Source organism: Natator depressus, chromosome 9 (assembly GCF_965152275.1).
Source record: "Natator depressus isolate rNatDep1 chromosome 9, rNatDep2.hap1, whole genome shotgun sequence".
NCBI classification, from domain to species: Eukaryota; Metazoa; Chordata; order Testudines; family Cheloniidae; genus Natator; species Natator depressus.
In genome coordinates, this window is record NC_134242.1 from 40,624,264 (window position 1) to 40,649,936 (window position 25,673).

General features: G+C 40.3%; 1 protein-coding gene across 1 annotated transcript in view; it reads right to left on the reverse strand.

Moving 5' to 3' along the window:
• The window catches only part of CLSTN2 (calsyntenin 2), a 697,293-nt gene extending 671,860 nt beyond the window's left edge, over positions 1 to 25,433 (reverse strand). Inside the window, exon 1 of the mRNA XM_074963962.1 lies at positions 25,134 to 25,433. Coding sequence (XP_074820063.1) covers positions 25,134 to 25,200 — 67 coding nt within the window. The 5' untranslated portion in view covers positions 25,201 to 25,433. The remainder of the gene's footprint in view (positions 1 to 25,133) is intronic.
• Positions 25,434 to 25,673: the final 240 nt, after the last annotated feature.

Below are 25,673 nucleotides of genomic sequence, written 5' to 3' on the forward strand. Positions count from 1 at the left end.
TATACCTTGGGGAAGTTTTTAACCTAAGCTGGTAAGAATAAGCTTAGGGGGTCTTTCATGCAGGTCCCCACATCTGTACCCTAGACTTCAGAGTGGGGAAGGAACCTTGACAGCGTGGCACTTCAGATCAGTTGTATCTGCCAAACAATGGAAACTTCCTTAAAATTGTGGAGCTGATGGCTGAGTTTGATGCTGTATTCCAGGAGCATCTAAGAAGAGCCACCACCCAAGAAATGGACACACACCACTACCTTGGAAAAACAATTCAAAATGAGATCATACAATTACTGGCAACAAAAGTCAAACAGAAGATTGTGGCAGATTTGAAGTCAGCAAGATATTACTCTGTTATTCTGGACTGCACACCTGACATCAGCCATAAGGAACAAATTACTTTAATGGTGCATTTTGTAACAACAGAATCTAGTGAAAATCTCCCTGCAATGGTGACTGTCAGAGAGCATTTTCTAGAATTTATTGACATTGATGATACTACAGGAGCTGGTATGACAAATGTGCTTCTTAAAAAGCTGGAAGATATGGGAATTGAGATAGCCCTGACCTCTCATGTCAGCTACGATAATGGTGCTGACATGAGAGGAAAGAACAGAGGAGTGCAGACACGGATCCGAGAGCTAAACCCTCGATTTTTTTTGTCCCATGCAGTTCTCATTCATTGAACTTGGTAGTCAGTGATGCAGCATCAGTTTCTAGTGAGGCTGCTGAATTTTTTAATATAATGCAAAGCATCTATGTTTTTTTCTCTGCATCAACTCATTAATGGCAAATTTTGAAGCAACATCTGGGAACATCCTCTCTGACACTGAAATCACTGAGTGGGAAAGTCGAGTGGAGGCCATAAAGCCTATCCAACACCAAATTGGGAAGATAGATGATGCCACAGTTGCCCTTATGGAGGATAATGCTATGACAGGAACTGTTTGTGGGAGAACAGTGGCAGAGGGAAATGGAATCACCAGAAACATACATAACTTCAAATTTCTGTGTGGCTTAGTGTTGTGGCATGACACACTGTTTGAAATAAATGTTGTAAGCAAGAGACTCCAAGGTGTTGACCTTGATATATCTGGAGCAAGGGAACAACTGGACAAAGCAAAGTCATACCTACAGTCTTACCGGTCAGATGAGCGATTTCAAAACGTTCTGAAGAGTGCACAGAAGTTGGCAGAGGAACTTCACACTGAAGCTATTTTCCCACCCATTCAAGAATACAAGAGTCACCGAAGAAGACGACATTTTGATTATGAGGCATGGGATAATCCCATGAGAGACCCCAAACAACAATTCAAAGTTGAATTCTTTAACCAGGTGCTAGATTGTGCAATACAGTCAGCTGAAGAACGTTTCATGCAGCTCAAGGAACACAGCAGTATATTTGGGATGTTCATCATATTCCAAAACTCCTCACTATACCTGAAGAAGGCCTACACCAGCAATGCAGGGCACTAGAGACAGCGTTGACACATGATGACATGCGCAATATTGATGCGAGTGATTTAGGTGATGAACTGAAAGCCCTTTCAAGATACATTTCAGTTGGATCAACTCCAAAGGCTGTTCTGGAATATATGTGCACAAATAAGATGACCACCCTCTTTCCAAATGCTTTTGTTGCTCTGTGCATACTTCTAACACTTTCTGTAACAGTTGCAGCTTCTCCAAGCTGAAGTTAATAAAAACACATCTACACTCCACAATGACACAGGAGAGGCTGGTCGGCCTTGCAACCATCTCAATAGAGCATTAGCTGGCTCAGACTGTGGACTTTCAGGAAACAGTTCAAATCTCTGCAACCAAGAAGGCACAGAAAGCACCACTTTGATTATTCAAACAGATAAAAATGCCAGTGTTTACAATGAAGACAAGAAAAGTTAACTTTCAAACGCCTGAACAGCAAATGTAAGTGTTACTTAAAATTTTTGAACAAGGCATTTTAAAGTTGTTAGTTCTCCTTTACTGGGGTAGGTAACAGAGCAGTACAATGAGAGGAGTGGAACAGGAAGAAGGCAGAATTGAGACCTTTCAAAGTTTTGGCCCAAGTGAGGTGGCATGGGGGCGTCATCTGAGCTCCCCGCCTGAGGTGTCAAAATGTTGTGGGCTGGCCCAGAGGTCAGCTGTTTTAATGGTTGCATAAAATGTTTTAACTTTGTTACATACAAAACTAAAAGTATAATGTTGCAAGTGCAGTATCATCGGTCCAAACACTCTGAGCCCGCAGATCCTGACTGGGGAAGTGCCAGCTTCAGTGTGGAATCTCTGTTTTCCCCAGAAGAGGTTGCAAGAGCAGGGTGTACAGAGGCAACAGGAAGCCAGCACAGTTGGGAAGCAGTAAAGAGCCCCTGCCTAGTAGAACCCAGAAGACCCAGAGACACATTCCCTATTCTTCTGTTGTCGTCCCCCCACCCCACCCCAACCCAGTCAAAGACTACAAAGAAACTCTGCAAGTTCTCAGTTTTCTATGGAAATTGCTTGTATAGGTGAAAATTTGGTCCACTGTTTGCCTAATTGAGTATTATAGAGGCTACCTGGTTAGTACCTGATCAGGTTAAGGTTGTAAAAAAGTGTCCATTAATGCAACCATGTTGAACATATGCAGCATTCCCCATTTCTGTTTTTTCTGGTTGAATGCATAATGAAACGTATTACTGTTTTGTGTTGTAAAAACATAAACCATTGTTTAAGTCTAAACAGAGCAAAGTTAATTTCACTGTTGTCAATTAAAACAAAAACTGAATTTTCATTATGGTTTTACTGTGCACTTTTGAGATTCATAGATTTTTGTAATTAGGGCCTGATCTAGCTCTACCAAAGTCAATGGAAAGTTGAGCTCAGTGGGACTTGGATCACGCTCAATGTACCATTCATGTAATATTTCACCCTTCTAGCAAAAATAAAATCAATCAAAAAACCTATTTTTTCCATTAATGTTTAAAATAAATACTGCCTTGAAATTTCCCTGAAGGGAACATGTCTTATGTTAAATAACAGCAATCAACAGAGCAGCAAATTTTCAGGGTCACTATTTTCCTAGAGATCATTTGGATATGTAGGCTGACATTGACATCTCTGCTCCCTTTCTATAATTCAGCGATCACGTTCACTCTATAACACACACATTTTTAGGAGAAAATACTATTTGAATGTCTCATCTTAGAGCTCTAATGGAATTGTGCCAACTCATTTTACAAGGACTGTGTGGTAATTCTTCCCACTGAATTAGAGTCAACAATATGATGCTGTTGCAAAAAATGCCTAATATCATTTTGGGTATACCGACAGGAGTGTTGTATGTAAGGCACAAGAGGTAATCGTCCTGCTCTCCTCAGCACTAGCAAGACCTCAGCAGGAGTACTGTGTCCAGTTCTGGGTACCACACATTAGGAAACGTGAATAAAATGGAAAGTCCAGAGGAGAGCGTGTGCACACACACACACACACACGTGCACACACACACACAAAAGTTTAGAAAACCTGACCTATGAAGAAAAGGTTAAAAACTGCGTAGGTTTAGTCTTGAGAAAAGAAGACTGATAACAGTCTTAGGACTAGAAGCAGAGAAGGCAGTAGAGCCAACAATTTCTCTTGTAAGCTGGAGACTGCTGGAAATATTTGCACAGTCTACAGATCCAGATGGAGTCCTCAGTTTTTTCCTGAGCTGCATCCTAGCTATGGCAACATGGCTAGTACAGGTAGTGCTTTGCTGCCATTGGCTAGGCCTCCACTTACTGAATTCTCATATTCCCTCTATTGTGGGTAAATTCTGAGAGAAGTAATTATTGCTCATCAGACCGGCACACAACATATGATGTATAGTGCATTGTAAATTACATTGCGCTGAGAGGGCATGCAAACTAAGTAGCTGTTTCCTTGACTCATCTCCCTTTCATGTGGCCACATCCTCCTGTTACATGAGTAGCTATCCATGAATAAAGGCAGCTACGCATTAAGAGGAAGAGAATATACCGCACATCCCCCCCAACTCTTCTTCATCTAGCTCCTAACCTACTTTCTGTGAATCCCCCTAAATTTGGCTTCCCTTGGTACCAGGCAACATTTGGGGTTCAATCTCCTCCTTTGCTGAGCATAAACAAACATATGAAAATAGAAAGTCAAAAAATATATTCTGTGATGGCTAGCATTTGCAGCCAGGCTAATCTTTGTACGGGGGCATGAGTGAAAATTGATTAATCTGGAGGGAGGCTATAGGAATCAGATTAAACAAGATCTTGGAAAGAAAGTCTCAAAAACTTCTGAAAAGGAACAAATACACTGAGTCTCAAAAAGCCATCCACAATGATGCTACAGTCAGTACCCCACAGAGAGTACCTTAGAACAGAAATAAGTGAACTGACAAATTGACTTTAAACATATAGGCTGAAATTCACCCTGTGGTTTTGTAGAAGTACAAGCAAAACCGGCAGTGGGAGACAAATCCATTTTACATTGCTGAAAATTAGAGATGAGCAACAGCTTCAAAGTTTGGAACCAAAGTAAGGGGTGCTCAGAGACCAAGTTTTTTTTCTCCATTTAATCCATTTTAGAGTGGCCACATTGAAAGTTCAGACTCAGATTTAAAGTTTTCTAAAATTTGGGCATGTTTACAGCTAGGCAGAATGGTTAAAAAATCAATGATTTTAAAAAAATAAAATAAAAATCACATTATTAATTTAAATCAGATTTTTTTGATAAAATACTTTTTGAGGAAAAAACTATTAAGATACATTATAGCTCAAAGATATCTCATCATGGAATAGGGATTATAAATTTGAATTCTATAGTATGAGACAATATATTCATGTAATGTTTAAGAAAAGTTTTGTAAAGGAGTTCCACTAGTTCATGGATTAGGGACCCAATCTTTTCGGATTCCAGGGGCTTCTATAGAAAGATTAACCTAAATAATCTATATCTACCCAATGGGACTCAGGGCTCAGTCTAGAAGATACCATCAGAGATGCTTAGTTTTGCTGTTCTCAAACTGTGGATTTGTGTCTCCAGAAATAACATAACTGTTAACAGCAAAAATGGTTTTAAAATAAATAATAATAGAAAATATAAATATAATACATAGAGGTGAGAAATAACAGACCTCAACCCTATTGTCCCTCTGCAAATTTGAGTACACGGAGTCAATCCCTTACCTCTCTCTAAAAGTGCAAAGTTTCAAAAAGTTCAATAAATACAAGATTGTTGGGGGCAGAATAGATCTGGACAAGGAGAAGAAGAAGTCTGGAGATAAATGTGAGAAGGGAAGGACAGGCAGTAGAAACAAAAGTGAAACTGTTTGAGCAGCATATTCCAGAAGTCTTGATGTCTTTCTGAGTGTAGCCTTCATTGATTTGAGATCTACCATACCATTCTCTCACTAGAAGGGAAAACCTATAATGGCAGCAGGCCATCAAAGAGACCCAGTTTGGGAATATTTTAATGAAGTTCCTCTACCTGTGGGTAAGACAGGCACGATTGCAAAATGCAAATAGTGCAACAACTAAATGCAAGGCCTGGTTGCCCGATTGAAACATCATGAGAAGTGTTCCTTCTCAGGAGGAAGCTGCATTGAAAATGATGAAAGGAACATGTCTGAACATGCAAGACCTTCAGGTTGGTAAACTTTTTTATTTCAGGTTTCAGAGTAACAGCCGTGTTAGTCTGTATTCGTAAAAAGAAAAAAGAAAAGGAGTACTTGTGGCACCTTAGAGACTAACCAGTTTATTTGAGCATGAGCTTTCGTGAGCTACAGCTCACTTCATCGGATGCATAGCATATCGTGGAAACTGCAGAAGACATTATATACACACAGAGACCATGAAACAAAACTTCCTCCCACCCCACTGTCCTGCTGGTAACAGCTTATCTAAAGTGATCATCAAGGAGGGCCATTTCCAGCACAAATCCAGGTTTTCTCACCCTTCCCCCCCCCCCCCCACAGACACACATACAAACTCACTCTCCTGCTGGTAATAGCCCATCCCTCTTTGAAACCTCTCTTTATAATGCGCATGATAATCAAGGTGGGTCATTTCCAGCACTAATCCAGGTTTTCTCACCACCACCACCACCCCCCCACACACACACCCCCCTCCAAAAACCACACACACAAACTCACTCTCCTGCTGGCAATAGCTCATCTTACAATGTGCACAGCAATAATCCAAGTTTAACCAGAACGTCTTGCGGGGGGGTTTGTAGGAAAAAAACAAGGGGAGATAGGCTACCTTGCATAATGACTTAGCCACTCCCAGTCTCTATTCAAGCCCAAATTAATAGTATCCAATTTGCAAATGAATTCCAATTCAGCAGTTTCTCGCTGGAGTCTGGATTTGAAGTTTTTTTGCTTTAAGATAGCGACCCTCATGTCTGTGATTGCGTGACCAGAGAGATTGAAGTGTTTTTGGAGGGGGGTGTGTGGGGGGGGGGTGGTGAGAAAACCTGGATTAGTGCTGGAAATGACCCACCTTGATTATCATGCGCATTATAAAGAGAGGTTTCAAAGAGGGATGGGCTATTACCAGCAGGAGAGTGAGTTTGTATGTGTGTCTGGGGGGGGGGGGGGGAAGGGTGAGAAAACCTGGATTTGTGCTGGAAATGGCCCTACTTGATGATCACTTTAGATAAGCTGTTACCAGCAGGACAGTGGGGTGGGAGGAAGTTTTGTTTCATGGTCTCTGTGTGTATATAATGTCTTCTGCAGTTTCCACGATATGCTATGCATCCGATGAAGTGAGCTGTAGCTCACGAAAGCTCATGCTCAAATAAACTGGTTAGTCTCTAAGGTGCCACAAGTACTCCTTTTCTTTTTTTTTTTATTTCACACTTCTTTCTTCAGGACTGCCTGTCTTCCTTCTGGACTATTCTTGAATTCTCATGTTTGAGCAAAAAATATAGTTGTTACTCTATGGTACTATCATTTTAGATGCAGTTGTGATAAAAAATAAATAGCTGAAATAGACAGATCTTCCTTTTACAATTTCACCTTTAAAGTAGTACTGAGTGTCAATGAATGCAATGAGTAATACTAAATGAGCAGCATGGTAATAATAATTAAATAACTGCACTGACTTATTTTGTTTAGGAGAATTCATCCTCAACATACAGGATTCTGAAGACTATCCACCTTCAAGATCACCATCATTTTCTGTAGTTTCAGAGTTATCTGCCAATGATAGTGTTTCAGTCACATAATGTGTCACATAGCCACAGTATATCACCTGTAGCAAAAAGAAAAAAAAAATCTCCTTCATCCAGAAACAAAACATAGATAAGTCTGTGATAAGATTCAGCAGATTACAAAAAGAGGTAATTGATGAAAAAGTTGCCCGGATTATTTACACAACAAACTCTCCTTTCCGTATGACTGAGAACCCACACTTCATTAACATGGTTCAGTCATGAAGACCAGGATACAGTCCACCCAACAGAGCAGATGTCTCAGGCAAATTGCTGGATAAAGTGTATGAAAAAGAAATTGAGCAGTGTACAAAAGGTCTAGAGGGTGAAATTGTTAACCTGAGTCTTGATGGGTAGAGCAATGTCCAAGATGATCCTGTTGTATGTACTTGTGCGACAACAGAAGTTGGAATGTCTTCCTTACAGAAACTATTGATACATCAGGAAATGCACACACAGCAGAATATTTACAAGTAGCAGCAGTAAAAGCTATAACAAACCGTGAAAAAAAAAATCAAATTTTTGGTCACAGACGATGCTGCAAATGTATCCAAGATGAGAAGAAATTATTTAGAAGAGAGTGAAGACAGTCCCAAGCTAAGAACATACGGTTGCAGTGCTCATTTGATGCATCTCCTAGCCAAAGACTTCAGTGTTCCAGAAATATAGGCTAATGTGATTGAAATTGCAAAATATTTCCATAACAACTACTTTGCTGGAGCTCCTCTGAAAAAAGTGGGAGTAATCAAGCTAACTCTCCCACAAGACGTGCGATGGAACTCAGTGGTGGACTGTTCTGAGCACTAGATCAAGAACTGGCCTAATCTGATGGACCTTTGTGAACAAAACAGTGAAAAAACAGATGGCACTGTCACAGCCAAAGTTCTCAGCATTGGGCTTACGAGACATGTTGAACACATGCCGAGTACCCTGAAGCCTATTTCTGTAGCCTTGAACAAAATGCAGGGAATTGCTGTTTTATTGCTGATGCTGTTGAAATTTGGAAGGAACTGAGTGAGAGCTTAAAAAGAGAAATATGCAATGACAGAGTTAAATTACAAGCATTAAAAAAAACAATTGGGGCAAGCACTATCTCCAGCTCATTTTCATGCAAATATTCTCAATACTCAGTACCAGGGTCAAACCTTAACTGTTGGAGAAGAGGAGTTGGCTATGACATGGCCATCCAACAATCATCCATCCATAATGCCAACTATAATAAACTTCAGAGCTAAGGATGAACCATTCAAGAAATATAGGTTTGCGGTTGATGTTTTAAAGAAAGTCACACCAGTGAACTGGTGGAAGTCACTTAAGCACTTGGATTCAGACACTGTTGAAGTGATAATCTCACTTTTAAGAGCAGTAGCTTCTTCTGCCAGTGTAGAAAGAATATTTTCTTCCTTTGGACTAATTCATTCCAAATTGAGAAATGGTTTGGGACCTGAAAAAGCAGGAAAGCTTGTTTTTCTTTTCCAGATTATGAACAAACAGGAAAATGAAGGTGAAGATGACAGAGTTAGCTGCAGAAGCCAATATTTTAAGTTCTCATGTTGACCTGGCTGACAAAGTCGATTTAATTTTTGTTTTTTTGATATTTCATTTAACTATTTTAGTTAAAAACAATTTTAACAAAAACAAACCTAATTTTAAAAAACTTGAATGTTTAAATTTAAAAATCCATATGCTTGTTTTGTTAAAATATTATATGTTTGCTGTTGAATACATAACATTGTTGTTTTATTTAACTAAAACAAGTTAAATGTCTGTCTGGTGATGTTCTCCTCCTAATACAGCATGGGAAGAAAATCCTCCAAATATTAATGATTAACCTGCTGAATTGGAGATAGTCCACCAGCAGTGACTTTATAAATATCTGCTTCAATTACCTTTGGTAAATGAAATAACCAAACAATCATTCATTTTCTGATATAACTGTAAAACTAATCTGAAAAGTTTTCAAAACAAATCAATTTAAAAATGTATAGTGTGTACCTTCTAAAAATGAAACCTACATATATCTCTGAGTTGTGAAGAATATGTATTACGGTTATAACAACCAACAAGAATGCACTTTTATGTAGAAATCCATGATTAAATAGAGTCTTCCTGACTAGTGATTTATATCATGGATTTAAATCAATTTGATTTAAACCAAATCCACCCTGCAGCTAGGATTCTATTTCAAGGCATAGCTTTTAAGACCATCACTCCTTCCTATAACCAAGTGAGGAGAGAAACACAATACGTAGCCCTATAGTCATAACACCATGAATTACATGTTAAAACGGCTTTGGCCTGATACATGCTGTGGTAATTTGGGACATTCAATGTGTTTTAGTGTAGTTTCAAGTGGTGTTCCCCAAAGGTCAGTCCTAGGACCAATCCTATTCAACTTATTCATAAATGATCTGGAGAAAAAGGTAAACAGTGAGGTGGCAAAGTTTGCAGATGATACTAAACTGCTCAAGATAGTTAAGACCAAAGCAGACTGTGAAGATCAAAAAGATCTCACAAAAAGATCTCACAAAACTAAGTGATTGGGCAACAAAATGGCAAATGAAATTTCATGTGGATAAATGTAAAGTAGTGCATGTTGGAAAAAAATAATCTCAACTATACATACAATATGATGGGGGGCTAATTTAGCTACAACTAATCAGGAGAAAGATCTTGGAGTCATCGTGGATAGTCCTCTGAAGACGTCCACGCAGTGTGCAGCAGCAGTCAAACAAGCAAACAGGATGTTAGGAATCATTAAAAAAGGGATAGAGAATAAAACGGAGAATACTTTATTGCCCTTATATAAATCCATGGTATGCCCACATCTTGAATACTGCGTACAGATGTGGTCTCCTCATCTCAAAAAAGATATACTGGCATTAGAAAAGGTTCAAAAAAGGGCAACTAAAATGATTAGGGATTTGGAACAGGTCCCATATGAGGAGAGATGGTGTCCCTAGCCTCTGTTTGTCAGAGGGTGCAGATGGATGGCAGGAGAGAGATCACTTGATCATTACCTGTTAGGTTCATTCCCTCTGGGGCAGTTGGCATTGGCCACTGTCGGTACACAGGACACTGGGCTGGTGGACCTTTGATCTGACCCAGTATGGCCATTCTTATGTTATGTTCTTATGTTCAAGGAATGACTAACTATACTGGGTAATACTAAACAAAGTCAAGGAGTTCTGTGGCTCTGGTAATCCTAATTCTGAAACTCAGCTGTTTTATTTTCTTGCTCAGAGGGCTCAGATTTCTGTCTTTGGATTCACTGTATGGAATATTGTGGGTAATACACCTATTATCTCATAATGATATATATAAAGAGGTACTCGTGGATGAACAGCAAAATAGTAAGCATCAACTCAGAGAGCAGTGACTAGTTGATTGTTGTTAAAGGAATATAATCTATTGTGTTTGTAAATACCTGATTGGAGTCAAGACTTTTCTAGGCCATCAATCATAATACATCTTCCATCATCACAAAACTACTTCAGTACAAAGGTTGGACTGACAATACATGATATCATCATTTCTCTGGTGGCCAAATGCATTTAAAAACAAAGGTGAATTCCATACTGTACAGAAAATTTTCTGAATGTGAATCAATATAGCGACAACTGTGAATCAGCAAGTACAAATAAGACCTGATTCTGATCTCATTCTCACCAGCTTCACATTGTGGTGACTCCATTGGCTTTGCTAGACTTACTCAGTATTTGCAAATGAGATCAGAGTCAGGATTATTAGCTCTGAGAAAGGTGAGAACTTACGCCCTTTATAAACAAAAGAGTACTGACTCTGAAGCCCAGTGATTAGGATTTAAATGTAAAAATTGATAACTATTTCCCACCTGATCATTGTAGCAGAGCTATCCTGCTATTCTGAGATATTATAGAAATATGGGATCGTGAGTGATGTGCCATACCATTTTATCTCCCTAATATAGATACCCATCTAATATGCATTTTCTGACAGACTAAGAAATAACTGATCCCACCTTTTACTTTGTATATTTAGACAATCTTGGCATTGAAAAAGGTAAGAGTTGTGTCCAAGTGCCTTTCATCCCATGCAAAAGCGTTTTGAACAGACCAGATCCTAGTTGTGTGTTCTTAAGCTGTTAGTTCATTTCTCAGGATAGCCCAAAGCACAAGTTGTGCATTTTCTCTGACTCACTTTTTCCTTGAGACTGTCCCCTGACTATGTCCATCACACAAATTCATTCTCACAGAGTGCTTGTGGGCATACTATACATGTTTTGACACCCCATGAATTGTTAAAAAAGTTCTCCAGACACATGTGGACCCCCATATCTTGCTGCTTGCCTATTCAAGCGCAGTATTTTGGGGTCAACAGATATGCTCCACTGTGAAAGGGAAAGTGGCATCAATGTGACACTGTTGCCAGGAGCGTGCACTGGGGCAAAAGAGGGAAGTTGTCCTTGGCATTGCAATGTTATGAAGACTGACCATCTAAAGCCATATTTTGTCGTCACCTGTGTCCTAATGAATCTTACATGCCACCTTATGAGCAGGCACAAATGTAACCAGCCAAGTCTGTGCATCAATCATGTGCGTTAAGGGTAGGATTTACAATCTGGAAATGGCAGCAGTGCTTCCTGTGCCTATTGCTTAAGGGGACATGCCACCACTAGTTTAGCCCACAATTGGACAGTTTAAGGTGAGTTGTTGTATCTTTTGAATCAAGGTCAGTCTCTAAAGAAAGGAATAAAGACTGATATTAAAGTAAGTCTCCCCTTCTTTAGGCTTATCACACAAACAAACACACACCATGGAATTACCTAAGGAGCCGTTCTGTGAGATTGTTACATTTCTGCTGAAAAGGGTGAAAGCAGGAGGAACCATTCTTGGAAGCTTCTTACAAGAGTACTTTATCTTTCTGATCAGCAGAGCCCTGAATACAGGGCCAGAGCTTCAGCTGGTATAATAAACTGGCATGGCTCCATTGAAGTCCATGGGGCAAAGCCAATTTATGCCAACTGATGATCTAACCCATTGTTTAAAATGCACATTTTCATATCTGATTATTGATAAAATACTAACTTCTTGATTTAAAATAAACCTCAGAAAACAGAACTGAAAAGAAGCATTTACAAACCTCTATAAAAAGGGTCACAACTAATCTTGGAATTCCAAACTAGTACACGATATTGGTATAACTGTATTAGTATTCACTGAGTGTCCAGTTACATACACTAAGAACTCCTTATATCCAAAGCTAAAGGTTATTTTTAAATTTTGACACAATAGAACTGCTCTGTGCCAGGACATAACTTCTTTTAATATCTGAAGCAGTAAATATTCAGTTGGTAAAAAAAGTCAGCAATATCTGAAATCTTTCAGCAGAAACAAACAGTCTCACCCCCAAAAGATATCAGCCTGTTAAACTAGAGAGAAGAACTTTTCACAACTGTGATGTTGTCCAGAATAAGCCTTGAACTGTTACCCCTCAGACTATTTACAGTCCCAGAAACAATTTGTCTGCCTACAACTGCCTATGCCTTTAAAAGCAGTAAAACAATGAAACAGTTACACTGTGACCTTTGCATTTTTATATACACAGCTGTTCTGTTTAAATTGATTTTAAAGAAGAAAATCACTGAAAAAGCCTAACTACATTACCATGTGCTCTTTTCTATTTCTGACACCAAATGTACAATGTGAGGGTCTCCTATCTTAGCTAGGATTTATGCTCCACTTGGATAATGCAGACTTCCTAAAACAGCTCAGCATAAATCAGGCTAGTTTTAGAGTCTCTGTACTTCAGTTCACAATAAAAGAGATCTAGGTTGTATTAACCACGATCTTAAAAGTTTATTTCTTCTTCCTGAGATTGGCTAACAGTAGTGAGTATGTTGCTATTCAACTTCAGTTGTTGGGATATTTTAACTCCGTCCTTTAAAAAACTATTCTAAATAAGATTGCCAGGCAGCTGCCACATAAATATCACTGCCTGTGGCTCTGGTGCATTCTGTCCTACATTTAACTCTGGCAGTATCCTGGGACAAATAAAGCTCAACAGAAGATGATAGCACCTTTTTCCGCTAACCATCTTGCAGTCCCTTTTAAGTTGATTATGGCCCTTGCATAGCCATATGCAAAACTTAAGAATTTGGTCATTGGAAAGTACATTTGCCACATATGGGTCAGTTTGAAAGGCCACTGAATCAGTGGAAAGAGTCTTATTGACTCCAGATCAAGCCCAAACTGAGGAGAACTTAATTTTGTAAATTAAGGTATTGTTGCGGGGTGGGATGCTGGCAAAAGAATGAGGCTCTTTCATTCTTGATAGAGGTGTCCCACTTTTATTTAATTATCCTAAAACCATACTGTATACAAAGATAACTCTACAATACCAACATTTACACATATGAAATGTCATTCATACTGATTACTTAAAAATCAAAATCCACTAACAGTGTGTTGTAGAGACAAACATTCTAAAAATTCATGACCTCAGGTCAGTAGTCTGTTTTAAAAAAAAAAGTCAGATGGACAATATACAGGTACTTACAAATGAGATGTCATTAAATGACACTGTTGCTTTTTTTATAACCATTCTTAGAATATTCAGTTAGCAACAGAAAGGAACTGGGGGAAACAACAGGTGCAAAAGTAGCAACAGCAGGAAGGCTGTGTTAACTTGTAAACATGCTTCTAATGACAACTATACTTTATTCTGTAAGTCGAGCTACCTAGGTCAACACTTCATTTAATGTTCTCAAATTGGATTAAAACTACTTTTGGAAGAAAAGAGTAAAACAAGAACTTCTCCCACTGGCTTACTGAAAGCAGTTACACCAGCTAGAGGCACAGGGAGATCAGTTGCAAAGGGCAGGTTCTCTACTTGTTGGCATTACTGAAGCTACTTGGATAGCATGGAAAGCTTTGCAATGAAGGAAGAACTGTTCATGTTTACACAGAGAAGCATAAACTACACATCTAGGGTGAAATCCTGGCCCCCTTGAAATCTGGCAAAATGCCCATTAATTTCAATGGGGCCAGGATTTTGTCCATGAATGCCAAACATCAAGAACCGATATAAATAATAGAATTAATTCCTGCCATTCTGCCTGGCCATCCTTGGCAGTCATTATAGCCATTAAAATGAGTTGAAATTCAAAACATCTTGTATTATACCCAACTCATAAAAGTGCCTTAGAGTTTACTCCCACAGAATTACAGGCTGGCTCCTGATCCAGGGCTCTATAGATACTGAGGATGTACTAGCCCAACAGGCCATGTATGCCAGCTGTTCACCAGTCTGAATGATGCTGAGGATGTTCAGGCCCAAAGCATGAGAAGGACAGAGGGAATCTGAACCCATTCTGCAGGCAAGTTAGATGTAGGTGTTTAGGGAGAGAACCAATGCAAATATTCTCCCCACTCCATGCAATTACAGTCCTCCACTGATCCCAAGCTTCTGTTTTCCTGCACTGAGACCAAAGTGGGGTAGCCAGACTGCTCTTGTGTCCATCAGCAAATCATTCAAAGTCTGGCTGTCATTAAACTGGAAAGGAGTTTGACTCTGCTCCCAAGTCTGGAATGAGAAATGTGGTGTCTCTTCAGCAACACCCGTCAGCACCCGCAATGGCATATATGGCAGTCAGGGGCTGATTCACAACATCTGCAACCAGAAAGAAGCCACCCCAGGTGGGGAGTTAATCATCCTCCCTTAGAAGCCATAATTGCTTCCATGGCTACAGAACTTGGGCATGTCACCTAGTCCTGCAGGTTTCTCCTCCCCAGAAGCTACAGGGTTTGAGATCTGGCCATACAAAAGGGGTGAACTAAAAGAAATATTATTAAATACACAAATATAAACACACAAAGACAGACTTTATCATATCTCAGTCACACTGGGTCGGATTTTCAAGGAAGCTGATGTTAGCGAGGATCCCAATTCCCATTAAAGATCAATGAGATTTGGGATCCAACTCCCTTTGGCTCTTTTGAAAACCTCAGCTATTGAGAATTACAGGAGATTAACAGTTATTTTCGGGGGGGGGGGGGGGGAGGTTAGTTGTTTTTACATTTTATTGATTTCTTATTGATTTTAACCTCACTATGAGATTGTCCATAGTTTTGATTCTATTCTAGCAATAATGTTTTAATGGTTTATACATTTTCTGCAACTTTCCCCCAAACCAACTACTGCAGTCAACATGTAACCACACGTGGCATACTTGTGATGCAACAAATAAACTACTTAAAGCAAATTCCCCCTGAACTAAGTATAAGGAATTCATTTTTACATACACCTTTTAAATATTTAAAATCAAGTAGCTATCTCCCACTCCCTTATTATTCCTTAATTCAACTTCTATCTAGCAAATGCACAATTCAAAGAAAGAAAAAAAAATCAATTCTTTCAAGTGTTAGACCTCTACACAAACAAAGCTTGATGCCAAGCAATGAACTGTGCTACTATCTGTCCAGCATAACTATTAGCATATTTAAAGAAAATCCACAACATAAAACTGAATATAAAGCACGAGTCCTCAGATTGCAATTTCATAGTGATTCAGAGGAAACTGGATTACCTAACTAGAATTTACAAAGAATACTGAAAAGCAGGCATAGAGCATCATACCTTCAGTAGGAGAGACTATTCTGAAGAAATATCACACATCTAAGCAATAAGTCCCCTGATATGTTCCCAATCAAATATTCTTTGAACAGCCAAGACTAGCACTTAAATCAATGAAACGTTTGAATGCACCACAGATATTGAACTCTTCTTTTGGATTTGGGCCATTTCTTATACACCTATACGTTATTTGTGTGTGCGTACACTATATGTATACATATAGTATTGTGGTGCAAGAAGCACAGAGTTGCATATGTGGTTACAGAAGTAAGTGGTTTATTTGTAACAACATCGTACAAGTGACAGATATGTCACTCTACCCAGAAGTAGGGCTGCCTATACAAATTAACAGCTTGATTCTCATTTACTTCAATGGATTTTGAATCAGGCATTAAATGTCTTCCAACACAGCTCCCCTCTATTAACTTTAGAGACACTCCCCTCCCCCTCAAATCACAACCACTTACATATTTTTTTATTTTTAAAGAATCACAGCTAACATATTGAAATAGAAAAGCCCAATGAGATCCAACCATAAACGTCTACGGAAAAACATTTCCTTTCCTTTTGGTCGCAGGAACAGCTTTTTCCTATTTGATGTTAGTCTTGGTCTTTCTCTCCCTAGGTCTGTGGGTTTGGTTTGGGGTGGGGTGATGGGGGGAGTTCAACCCTTTTGTGTTTATTATTTTTGTCTTACTTGACTTGCACTTTCCACATCCTCTGGCTCAGATTTCTCCTGAAGGGTTGATTCATAATTCACAGATTCTTAAAGTAACTAGAAAGATCGTCGTCTTCTCCAAGATCACATTCATCATTAGATTGTCAATGGATCCGTATAGTACTTATTACAGTCTTGCCAATATGCCACATGAGCTTCGGGTGTGTGGAAAGGAAGCATTCTGCAAGCTCTCAAATGAGCTGGACTTCTTTAAACTCAGAGTGGAATTAAAATCTTTGCTAGGGACCCTCCAATTTGCATTCAACAAACGAACTGCCTTTGCTCTCATAGGCCACAACTCCCACACTGCAAGAGGCTTTCCAATTAACGGAACAAGGATGCTTGGCTAGTGTCAAAGATCACCGATCTGTTCAATTTGTTGTTGTATCCACTATTAGGCAATGTTTACAATCTTCAGTAAACTGCTCCAGTATACAGAAGAAGAGAAGAGGCTACTTCATTTCCAACACTGCCACAGTCACATACTGATAATCTGCAACCATAGTTATTGCTGACCTCTCTCCCACGCCATATGTGCTACCTAGATCCCTTTTTACAGCTGTCAGATATTTAGTCTGAGCAGGAACGCTGGGAAACTTTATCATATCTTCCAGATGCAGCTTCTTACTTACTGTTACCTGTCCCCAAAGTATTCTGTTGGAGTTGCTGTTTTGTGTTTGAGTTTGTTTTATTTCAAAACAAAAACAAACAAAACTCTTAAACATCATTGTATGAAAAGGGTAACTCAGTTAAGTGACTGAAGTGTCACTTCTGAGCATACTCAGTAACATCCACTGACATTTTTAGCAATGCCACATAAAGCTCATCCCTATTTGTCACATCACAATTCACAGTCTCTCTGTTTGGCGTGACCCAAGGGCTGCTGTGCTCAGGCTGCTGTTGGACAATTTGCATGAAGGAAATTGTAAACGTCTCATTTTTAAAAACTAAACATAATTCACAATCCTCCAGAGACAGACAACAGTGGTGAATTTGACTCAAGCCAAATCTCACTGTAATTGAGACTTTAGAATTAGTCTATTTTAAATTGGTTTCAGAGTAGCAGCTGTGTTAGTCTGTATTCGCAAAAAGAAAAGGAGTACTTGTGGCGCCTTAGAGACTAACAAATTTGTTAGTCTCCGAGGTGCCACAAGTACTCCTTTTCTATTTTAAATTGTAATTGTGCAGCTTTAAAATTGCATTAAACATATTTTGGAGGTTAGTAGTCAATTATTAGCTATACTTGCCAGGGAGGGAGGAGAGGGGGAAATAGTTTAATATAGAAACACGTTTTAGTCTCCATTTTTATACCACAGTGGGGAAGTTTTTCCATTTAATTAAGTGTTAGCCATTCCACGGAGCCACTCTGCATGTGCTGGGCAAGCTATACTTTGCCATTTTCTCAGTATAACCCTCTTGGATATAGTTAAAGCAGTAAAGAACCACTTTGAGGAAAATAAGGTGAGTTGGAGGTTAGAATCCAGGAAACAAAGAATACACAGCATAATGAAAAGGGCAAGGGAAAGGCTTTTGAAAGCTAGAACCAGGCTTTTTTAAGCATCATTCCAAAAATGTCTTCACCCTATGATACAGAAAAAGTCTACAAGATAATGCAGTTGACAAATTAAAGGATAGATTTCTCTAATATTTCTTATCAGATATTTTCTCTGGTGTTCAGTAACACCAACTATGAATCTTATTTTTTTGCAGAAACTACGAAGCAGGCAATTAGATGTATTCCTAACATAGGGTGAAGTGTTTTTACTCTTCACCAACTATACGTGCATAGAGCTAGTTTCCCCACTCTGCTTTGATTCCAGCGTCTAATGGTTGTGAGGGAGGATGTAACCATTGATACATTTTTTCCAGCTAAGTGTTTCTCTGACAGTAAACAGCCAAAACAAGCGGACATTGTCTCTGACAACTGCTATGCAACTTCCATGCTTTTCTGCAAAGGGGCAAGTAGCTGATCTTTAAAAAGTGATGAAAGCAAGACTGAAACCAGTTTACCAAGGTTCAAGTGTGTAATTTAGAGATAGGTGACAAGGAGCTGTCCTCCAGGCTATAAATATTTTCCTTGTACTCCCATGAGTAATGCCATTACAAGAAAGGCAAGGCTGTGATCCCACACTGCATTCAACACCAACCAACAATGGCTGATGACAGGAAGGAGAGCACACTTGACCAAGTACAGCAATAGTTCATTCCTAGTATATGATTGTAAAGTGCTTTGAAAGTACTGGTTCTTGGCTGTGATTATCTTCCAGTGTATGCAATAGGGATGATATACGTATGAAATGGGTATCATGTAAACTGAAACAGGCTAAGCAGCATCAAATCGAGTCAGACTCAGAGAAATTAACTCCCTCTATATCATATGGAATTAAATGCTGTCATAAGAGTCACTTCTATTGAAATACCTAAACAATGGAAGTAGCATCAAATACTCTGATTTGTTTTCTGAGAATTCTCAATCATTTCAATATCCTAACATACACGGTATGTCATTATACAAATCTTTTAACCTTTGACAAATAAATTTGCTTTTATAGCCACCTTTTCCTCCAGAGATCTCAGTGTGCTTTATAAAATATTCTTATCCCCATTTTACTGATGGGGAAACTGAGGCAAGGAGCCTTTACATTACTTGCCCCAAGTCATAAGCTGGCAGCATCAGGAATAGAACCAATCTTGGTTGGCTCCTAGGCCTCAGAGTTAATCGCTGTACCACTGCTGCTTCTAATGTATTCTGGATGGAGGAAAAGAAAGGATGTTTCTGTTTTGCATATGCATTTGTACTTTGAATTTGTATGATAAGAGAAAGTTTCACCATGACCTAGTACAATAACATCTAGAGTTGTGTAAAACCCACAGTTTCTGAATAATCACTTCAACATATTCATAGCACTGTACAAATATTGACTCATTCAGAAATTAGGATAAGAACACAAGAACAGCCATATCGGGTCAGACCAACGGTCCATCGAGCCCAGTATCCTATCTACCAGCAGTGGCCAGTGCCAGATACTTCAAAGAGAACATGAAAATTATCAAGTGATCCAACCCCTGTCATCCAGTCTCAGTTTCTGGCAGTCAGAAGTCATGGGACACCCAGAGCATGAAGTTGCATCCTTGACTGCTGCTGCACATTGAGCAATTGTTTTCAGAGAACTATCCACAATGACTCCAAAATTCTTTTTTGAGTGGAAACAGTTACTTTAGACACCAATACTTAATATGTATAGCTGGGATTATATTTTGCTATGTGCATTACTTTGCACTTATCAACTTGGAATTTCATCTACCATTCTGTTGCCCATTGACCCAATTTCGTGAGATCCCTTTGTAACTCTTCAAAGTCTGCTTTGAACTTACCTATCTTGAGTAGTTTCGTATCATCTGCAAACTTCACCACCTCACTATTTGCCCCCTTTTCCAGATCATTTATGAATACATTGAACAAGACAGGTCCCAGTACAGACCTCTGGAGGACACTGCTGTTTACCTCTCTTGACTAGGAAAACAGACAACTTATTCCTACCCTTTGTTTCCTATAATTTAACCAGTTACTGATCCATGAGAGGATCTTCCCTCCTATCCCATGACAGCTTACTTTGCTTAAGAGCCTTTGGAGTAGGACCTGGTCAAAGGCTTTCAAAAAGTCCAGCACCTTATATCCACTGGCTCACTTTTGTCCACATGCTTGTTGACCCACCTCAAAAGGATTCTAGTAGATTGGTGAAGCATAATTTCCCTTTCCCATGTGGACTCTTCCCCAAAATATCATGTTCATCTATATGGGTCTGATAATTCTACTCTTTACTGTCATTTCAACTAATTTGTCTGGTACTGAAGTTAGGCTTACCAGCCTGTAATTGCCAAGATCGCCTCAGAGCCCATTTTTAAAAATCAGCATCACATTTGCTATCCTCCAGTCATCTGCTACAGAGGCTGATTTAAGCAATAGGTTACACACCACAGTTACTTGTTCTTCAATTTCATATTTGAATTCCTTCAGAACTCTTGGGTGAATACCATCTGGTCCTGGTGACTTATTACTGCTTAATTTATCAATTTGTTCCAAAACCTCCTCCACTGACCCCTCAACCTGGGACAGTTACTCATATTTGTCAGCTAAAAAGAATGGCTCAGGTGTGGGAAACTCCCTCACATCCTCTGCAGTGAAGACTGATGCAAAGAATTCATTTAGCTTCTCTGAAACAGCCTTGTCTTCCTCGAGTGCTCCATTAGTACCTCGATTATCCAGTGGTTTCAATGATTGTTTGGCAGGCTTCCTGCTTCTGATGTACTTAAAATTATTTTTGCTGTTAGTTTCTAGTTGCTCTTCAAATTCTATTTTGGCCTGCCTTTACACTTTACTTGCCAGAGTTTATGTGCCTTTCTATTTTCCTCTGTAGGATTGGACTTCCAATTTTTAAAGGATGTCATTTTGCCTCTAACCGCTTCTTCTACTCTGTTGTTTAGCCATAGTGGTGGTTTTTTGGTCCTCTTACTGTTTTTTTAATTGAGGTATACATTTAGTTTGAGCCTCTATTACTGTGTTTTTAAATAGTTTCCATACAGCTTGCAGGCATTTCACTCCTGGGACTGTTCCTTTTAATTTCTGTATAACTAGCTTCTTCATTTTTGTGTAGTCCTCCTTTTTGAAGTTAATGCTCCTGTGGTGGATTTCTTTGGTATTTTCCTCTCTATGAGGATGTTAAATTTAATTATGTTATGGTCACTATTACTGAGCAGTTCAACTATATTCAGCTCTTGGACCAGATCCTGTGCGCCACTTAGGATTAAATCAAGAATTGCCTCTCCCCTCGTGAGTTCCAGCACTAGCTGATCCAAGATGAAGTCATTTATGGTGTCTATATATTTTATCTCTGCATCCCATCTTGAGGTGACGTTCCCAGTTAATAGGGAGATAGTTGAAATCCCCATTATTAGGTTGTCTGTTTTGGTAACCTTGCTAATATCCCTGAGCATTACACAATCACTATCTTGATCAGGTGGTCGGTAGTATATTCCTACTCTTATATTCTTAATATTCAAGCATGGAATGTCTACCCATAGAGATTCTAGAGTACAATCTGATTCATTTAAGATTTTTATGATATTTGACCCTGTGCTTTCTTTCACATTTAGTGCTACGCCCGCCCCCAGCATGAGCGTACTCTGGCATTTCTATATTGTGTACCATGTCCCATTTATCATCATCATTTCACCAAGTTTCTGTGGTGCCTATTATATGAATATCCTCATTTAATACCAGGAACTCAAGTTCATTCATCTTAGTATTTAAGATATCTTCCTATGAAATTCTCAAACATTTTTGCTAGGGGAGATGCAGGGGGAAGAGTTCAGGCTTATACGTTTGTTGGAAGCAAAATATGAAGTATCTGTCCCTTTGGGTTTGCTGTTTTCATGTTGCTGGCAGTCATATCTGATGCCACATAATGCATTTGCCAAGTGGGACTCAATGTTCCATTGATTTGGAAGTGTTCTGAATGACTAAGGCTACAAGTTTTGCACATATAAATGATTTAATTTTGTATAAAATGTTCCCCTACTTATTTAGATCATTGAGATGCTTCCTGCTGTACTTAAAATTAGGATTAAAGTGGTGTTTATGTTACTCACAGATTCCAAATAAGAGTTGAATTTCAACAGTGCAACGAGTGAGATCCCACAAGATGTTCTGGATCTTTTATTAAGCTTAACTGAACATTTAAACAACCAAATATTAAAATGAGAAATAATTTTAATGATCTGCCTTATGCACAGATTTGTGGGGGCCACAGGGAGGAAGTGAAATGGCATTACATTTTTATTTGTTCCTACTTGTGGCCATGTGTGTTAAAATGTACTGAAAAACCCTTCCTAGGCGCTCAGTGATAACATTTGAAGGCTGCACAGATTAGGAAACAGACCCTGCAGGGAACTTAGCAACAACTCAACTGTATGCATGTAACTCCAAATAATCCTAAAAGTGGCATCTATTAGTCTTACTGAATGAACAGGAGAGGGACTGCTGATTTCAATGATCTCCTCTCTCACTCCAAAACCTTCTGTGTTTTAATCTAAAAATGTGCCACTAGAATAGTTGAGTGATGGAGAAACTCTGAATAATTGTCCTGGATTGTCTGTGCTACCCCCTACAGCAAGATGCACAATCACAAAAGGCATACAAGCTGTGTACAAAGTACATGACATCTTACTAGTGCCTCAAACAAGAAAGCATTCAGCTTCAAGCTACCAAATAGCTTTAAGTTTGAAGCACTAACAAGCCTTTCAACTATGTGTACATAACTGCCTTTTGACTCCAAATCCTCCTCATATATAGAAATATATTGAGAAAGAAGAAAGCACCATGAATTTTTTTTTAAATCTACACAACCTTTATCTTTCCCCTCTTTATTGATGGAAATGAAAACCAGAGTCTAAAGAGAGAAGTATATTAGATACTAGATACATTACATGTGATTATATGACACTTTACTGTGATATTTTACCCACAGATTAGACCACATTTTAAATACAAATATGGATTCAAAGTAGTAGAGGACAATGCAGGCCATGTAAAACAACAAAAGTGTCATTAGTATTTTTAATCAAGCATTAATCATTTATTTTTTAAATTATTGCAGTCCAAAAGTGCTCTTTGCAGCCCTCCAGTGGTTAAGTGGAAAGTAGAACTCTTGACAAAAATATAGAATTCAGATGTGCCCGTCTGTTGAACTGGCTACAACATTGTAAAAGATGCCTAAGAAGAAACAAAAGATAGCATATTTGCTAGAAGAAAATATCTAAAACAAGAGGTGGTTATCTTAAAGTTTATGCTAAGTAGGTAAAGAGAAGAAGGGAGATATATCCTTGCATTAAAATACATCCCCTTATTGGTTATCAAACTTTACAGTACATTTGTCCTGCAAATATTGCATATTATAGTGCTCCAAATACATATACTGAATATGAAACAGAAAAAGCAAGTCCCTTTATATGAACTAAGTTCCTTCAGGCTCCTCTATTTCTGTCTATTGAGAGAATCGTTTACATTTTTTTTCAAGTAATCGGAATCTTTTTCCAGAAAAATTGGTTCCATATTGAATACAATGTTCCTTGGATTTTACATGAGTCCAGTTGTAATTTAGCCACCAAAGAGCCCCCCACAAAAATAATACAAATGACAGGATTTCTTACATGAACACAGTAATTAGATCACTTTAAATTGATCTGAAAATAAACTAAAGCTAAAGACCTCAAAACTTCTGTTCTGAATCTCTTTGTAAGAGTGAAAAGAAGCAGAACTGCAAGAGAACAATGTCAGAAGGAAAATCAGATTATTTTTTAATGGGCCAAAACAATCCATAAGTGTCAACATGAGCAGCAGCAAAGGGTTGCCAGACCTACATAAAAGCAGAGGTTATTGAAGGATAAATCTAAATAAGCCTCCAACAATCTATATTTAATTACAACAACAGGATAAAAAGAGGGAGCAGACCCAGTTAATTTGGGATGGTCCCAGCGGTTTGATGCTAGACAGCCTCCCAGAAGAAGTAATTGTTACTACCTTCTCCACACACACCCCAAAACACACACTTTCCTTTCAGTGTCCCAGTCAGCCCTGACAATTTGTTTACTTTGAACCAGGAGACATCCCAACCTATTTGAGATGCCTAAATACGACTGTGTCTTTTTAGCTAATAGATGCAATCGTGATCTCCAAACCGGAACGGTAATCGGAAAGTCGCGGTAAATCTCAGCAGAAATCAGCCTTACATCCTTTCATTTTACACCTCCTCCACACACACACCCTCCCCCGCCGCCCATGGATGTTTATCTTGTCCAAAAACAACAACAACAAAAAAGAAAGTTGGAGTCAACAAGTTATTCAAACGTTGTCCCAGCTCTCCCGAGTACCCAGCAAGCTGTCCTCCCCCAGTGCCGTGCAACACCAGCCCCACGAGGCGGCTATTGCCCACTCACTCCCTTGGGATTCACTGTAAGGCAGGCGGTGGGTGTCTCAGTCACACGAGTAAGCTTTTTGATCCGGTCTGGCTCCCGAGCTAACGGCTTGGTCTCCGACCTCTCCCCTTGGAGTAAACGACCCGAAGCCGGCAGACTCTTCCTGGAGAGCCAGAGCCCCTCAACCCCACATGCTGGTGACACCCCCCCCCCCCCCAAGCCAAGCCCAGCGCCCCACCGGCTCCTTGTGCCTCCAACTTTCCGCAGCGTCCCCTTGGCGATGGGCTGCTCCCCACGCCGGCACTGACTTCACACCATGCACAAGCAACGTGAGGAGTTGGCGGGGGAAGCCATGTGCGCGGCATGATTAGCCCGGCTGGCTCCCTCCGAGCCACCCCAGCGACCCGAGCTCCTTCGAGCAGGAGCGGGACCCGCCCAGCTGCACCGGGCTCTCTCTCCCGGCACGCCTGGCTGCCGCCGCGAGCCCCCAAACTTGTGTCCGCTCTTTGCCGGAGCCTGGGCGCTCCCCACGCCGCAGGCTCGGAGCTCAGGGCAGCCAAGTGTCACCGTCCCCCCGCGCGGCCGGCAGGGCTCCCCCCAGGCCCGGCAGGCTGCCGGGAAACTTCGCCGCGCCACCTACCTTTAGCGGCCAGGAGGGTCCCGACCCCCAGCAGGAGCACCATCGACTCCCAGCGCAGCCTCAGCATCTCCGGGCTGCTCCAGGCAGGTGGGGACTCTCGGCTCCTGCCAAGACGTGAGCGCCACCAAACGCTGGCCCGCAGGGGGCTGCTGGGCGGGCTGCTGGGCGCGCCGCTCGGCTCCCTCCGCCCGCCTCTCCCGCGGACAGCCTGCAGGTGCGAGCGGTGCTGGGCTGCTGCTGTGGCGGCGGCGGCTTCCTCGCTTGCTGCTCAGTCATTCACAGCCTCACTGGCAGGACCAGAGCAGCGCCAGCTTTCACCCCGGGACTGCTGCGACGTCACAGGGAGGAGATTCATGAATATTCATGAGCAGAGCGAGCGAGAACAGCACGGGGTGAGGGGGCCACGTTCCAGCCCGGAGCCCCCTCCCCCCCCCACACACAGACAGAGAGGAGGGGCGAGTGGGAGCTGAAGCGCCGAGACAGCCGGGGTCCACCCTTCCGCGCGCTCACCCACCCCGGGAGCTGGAGCAGAGAGAGAGG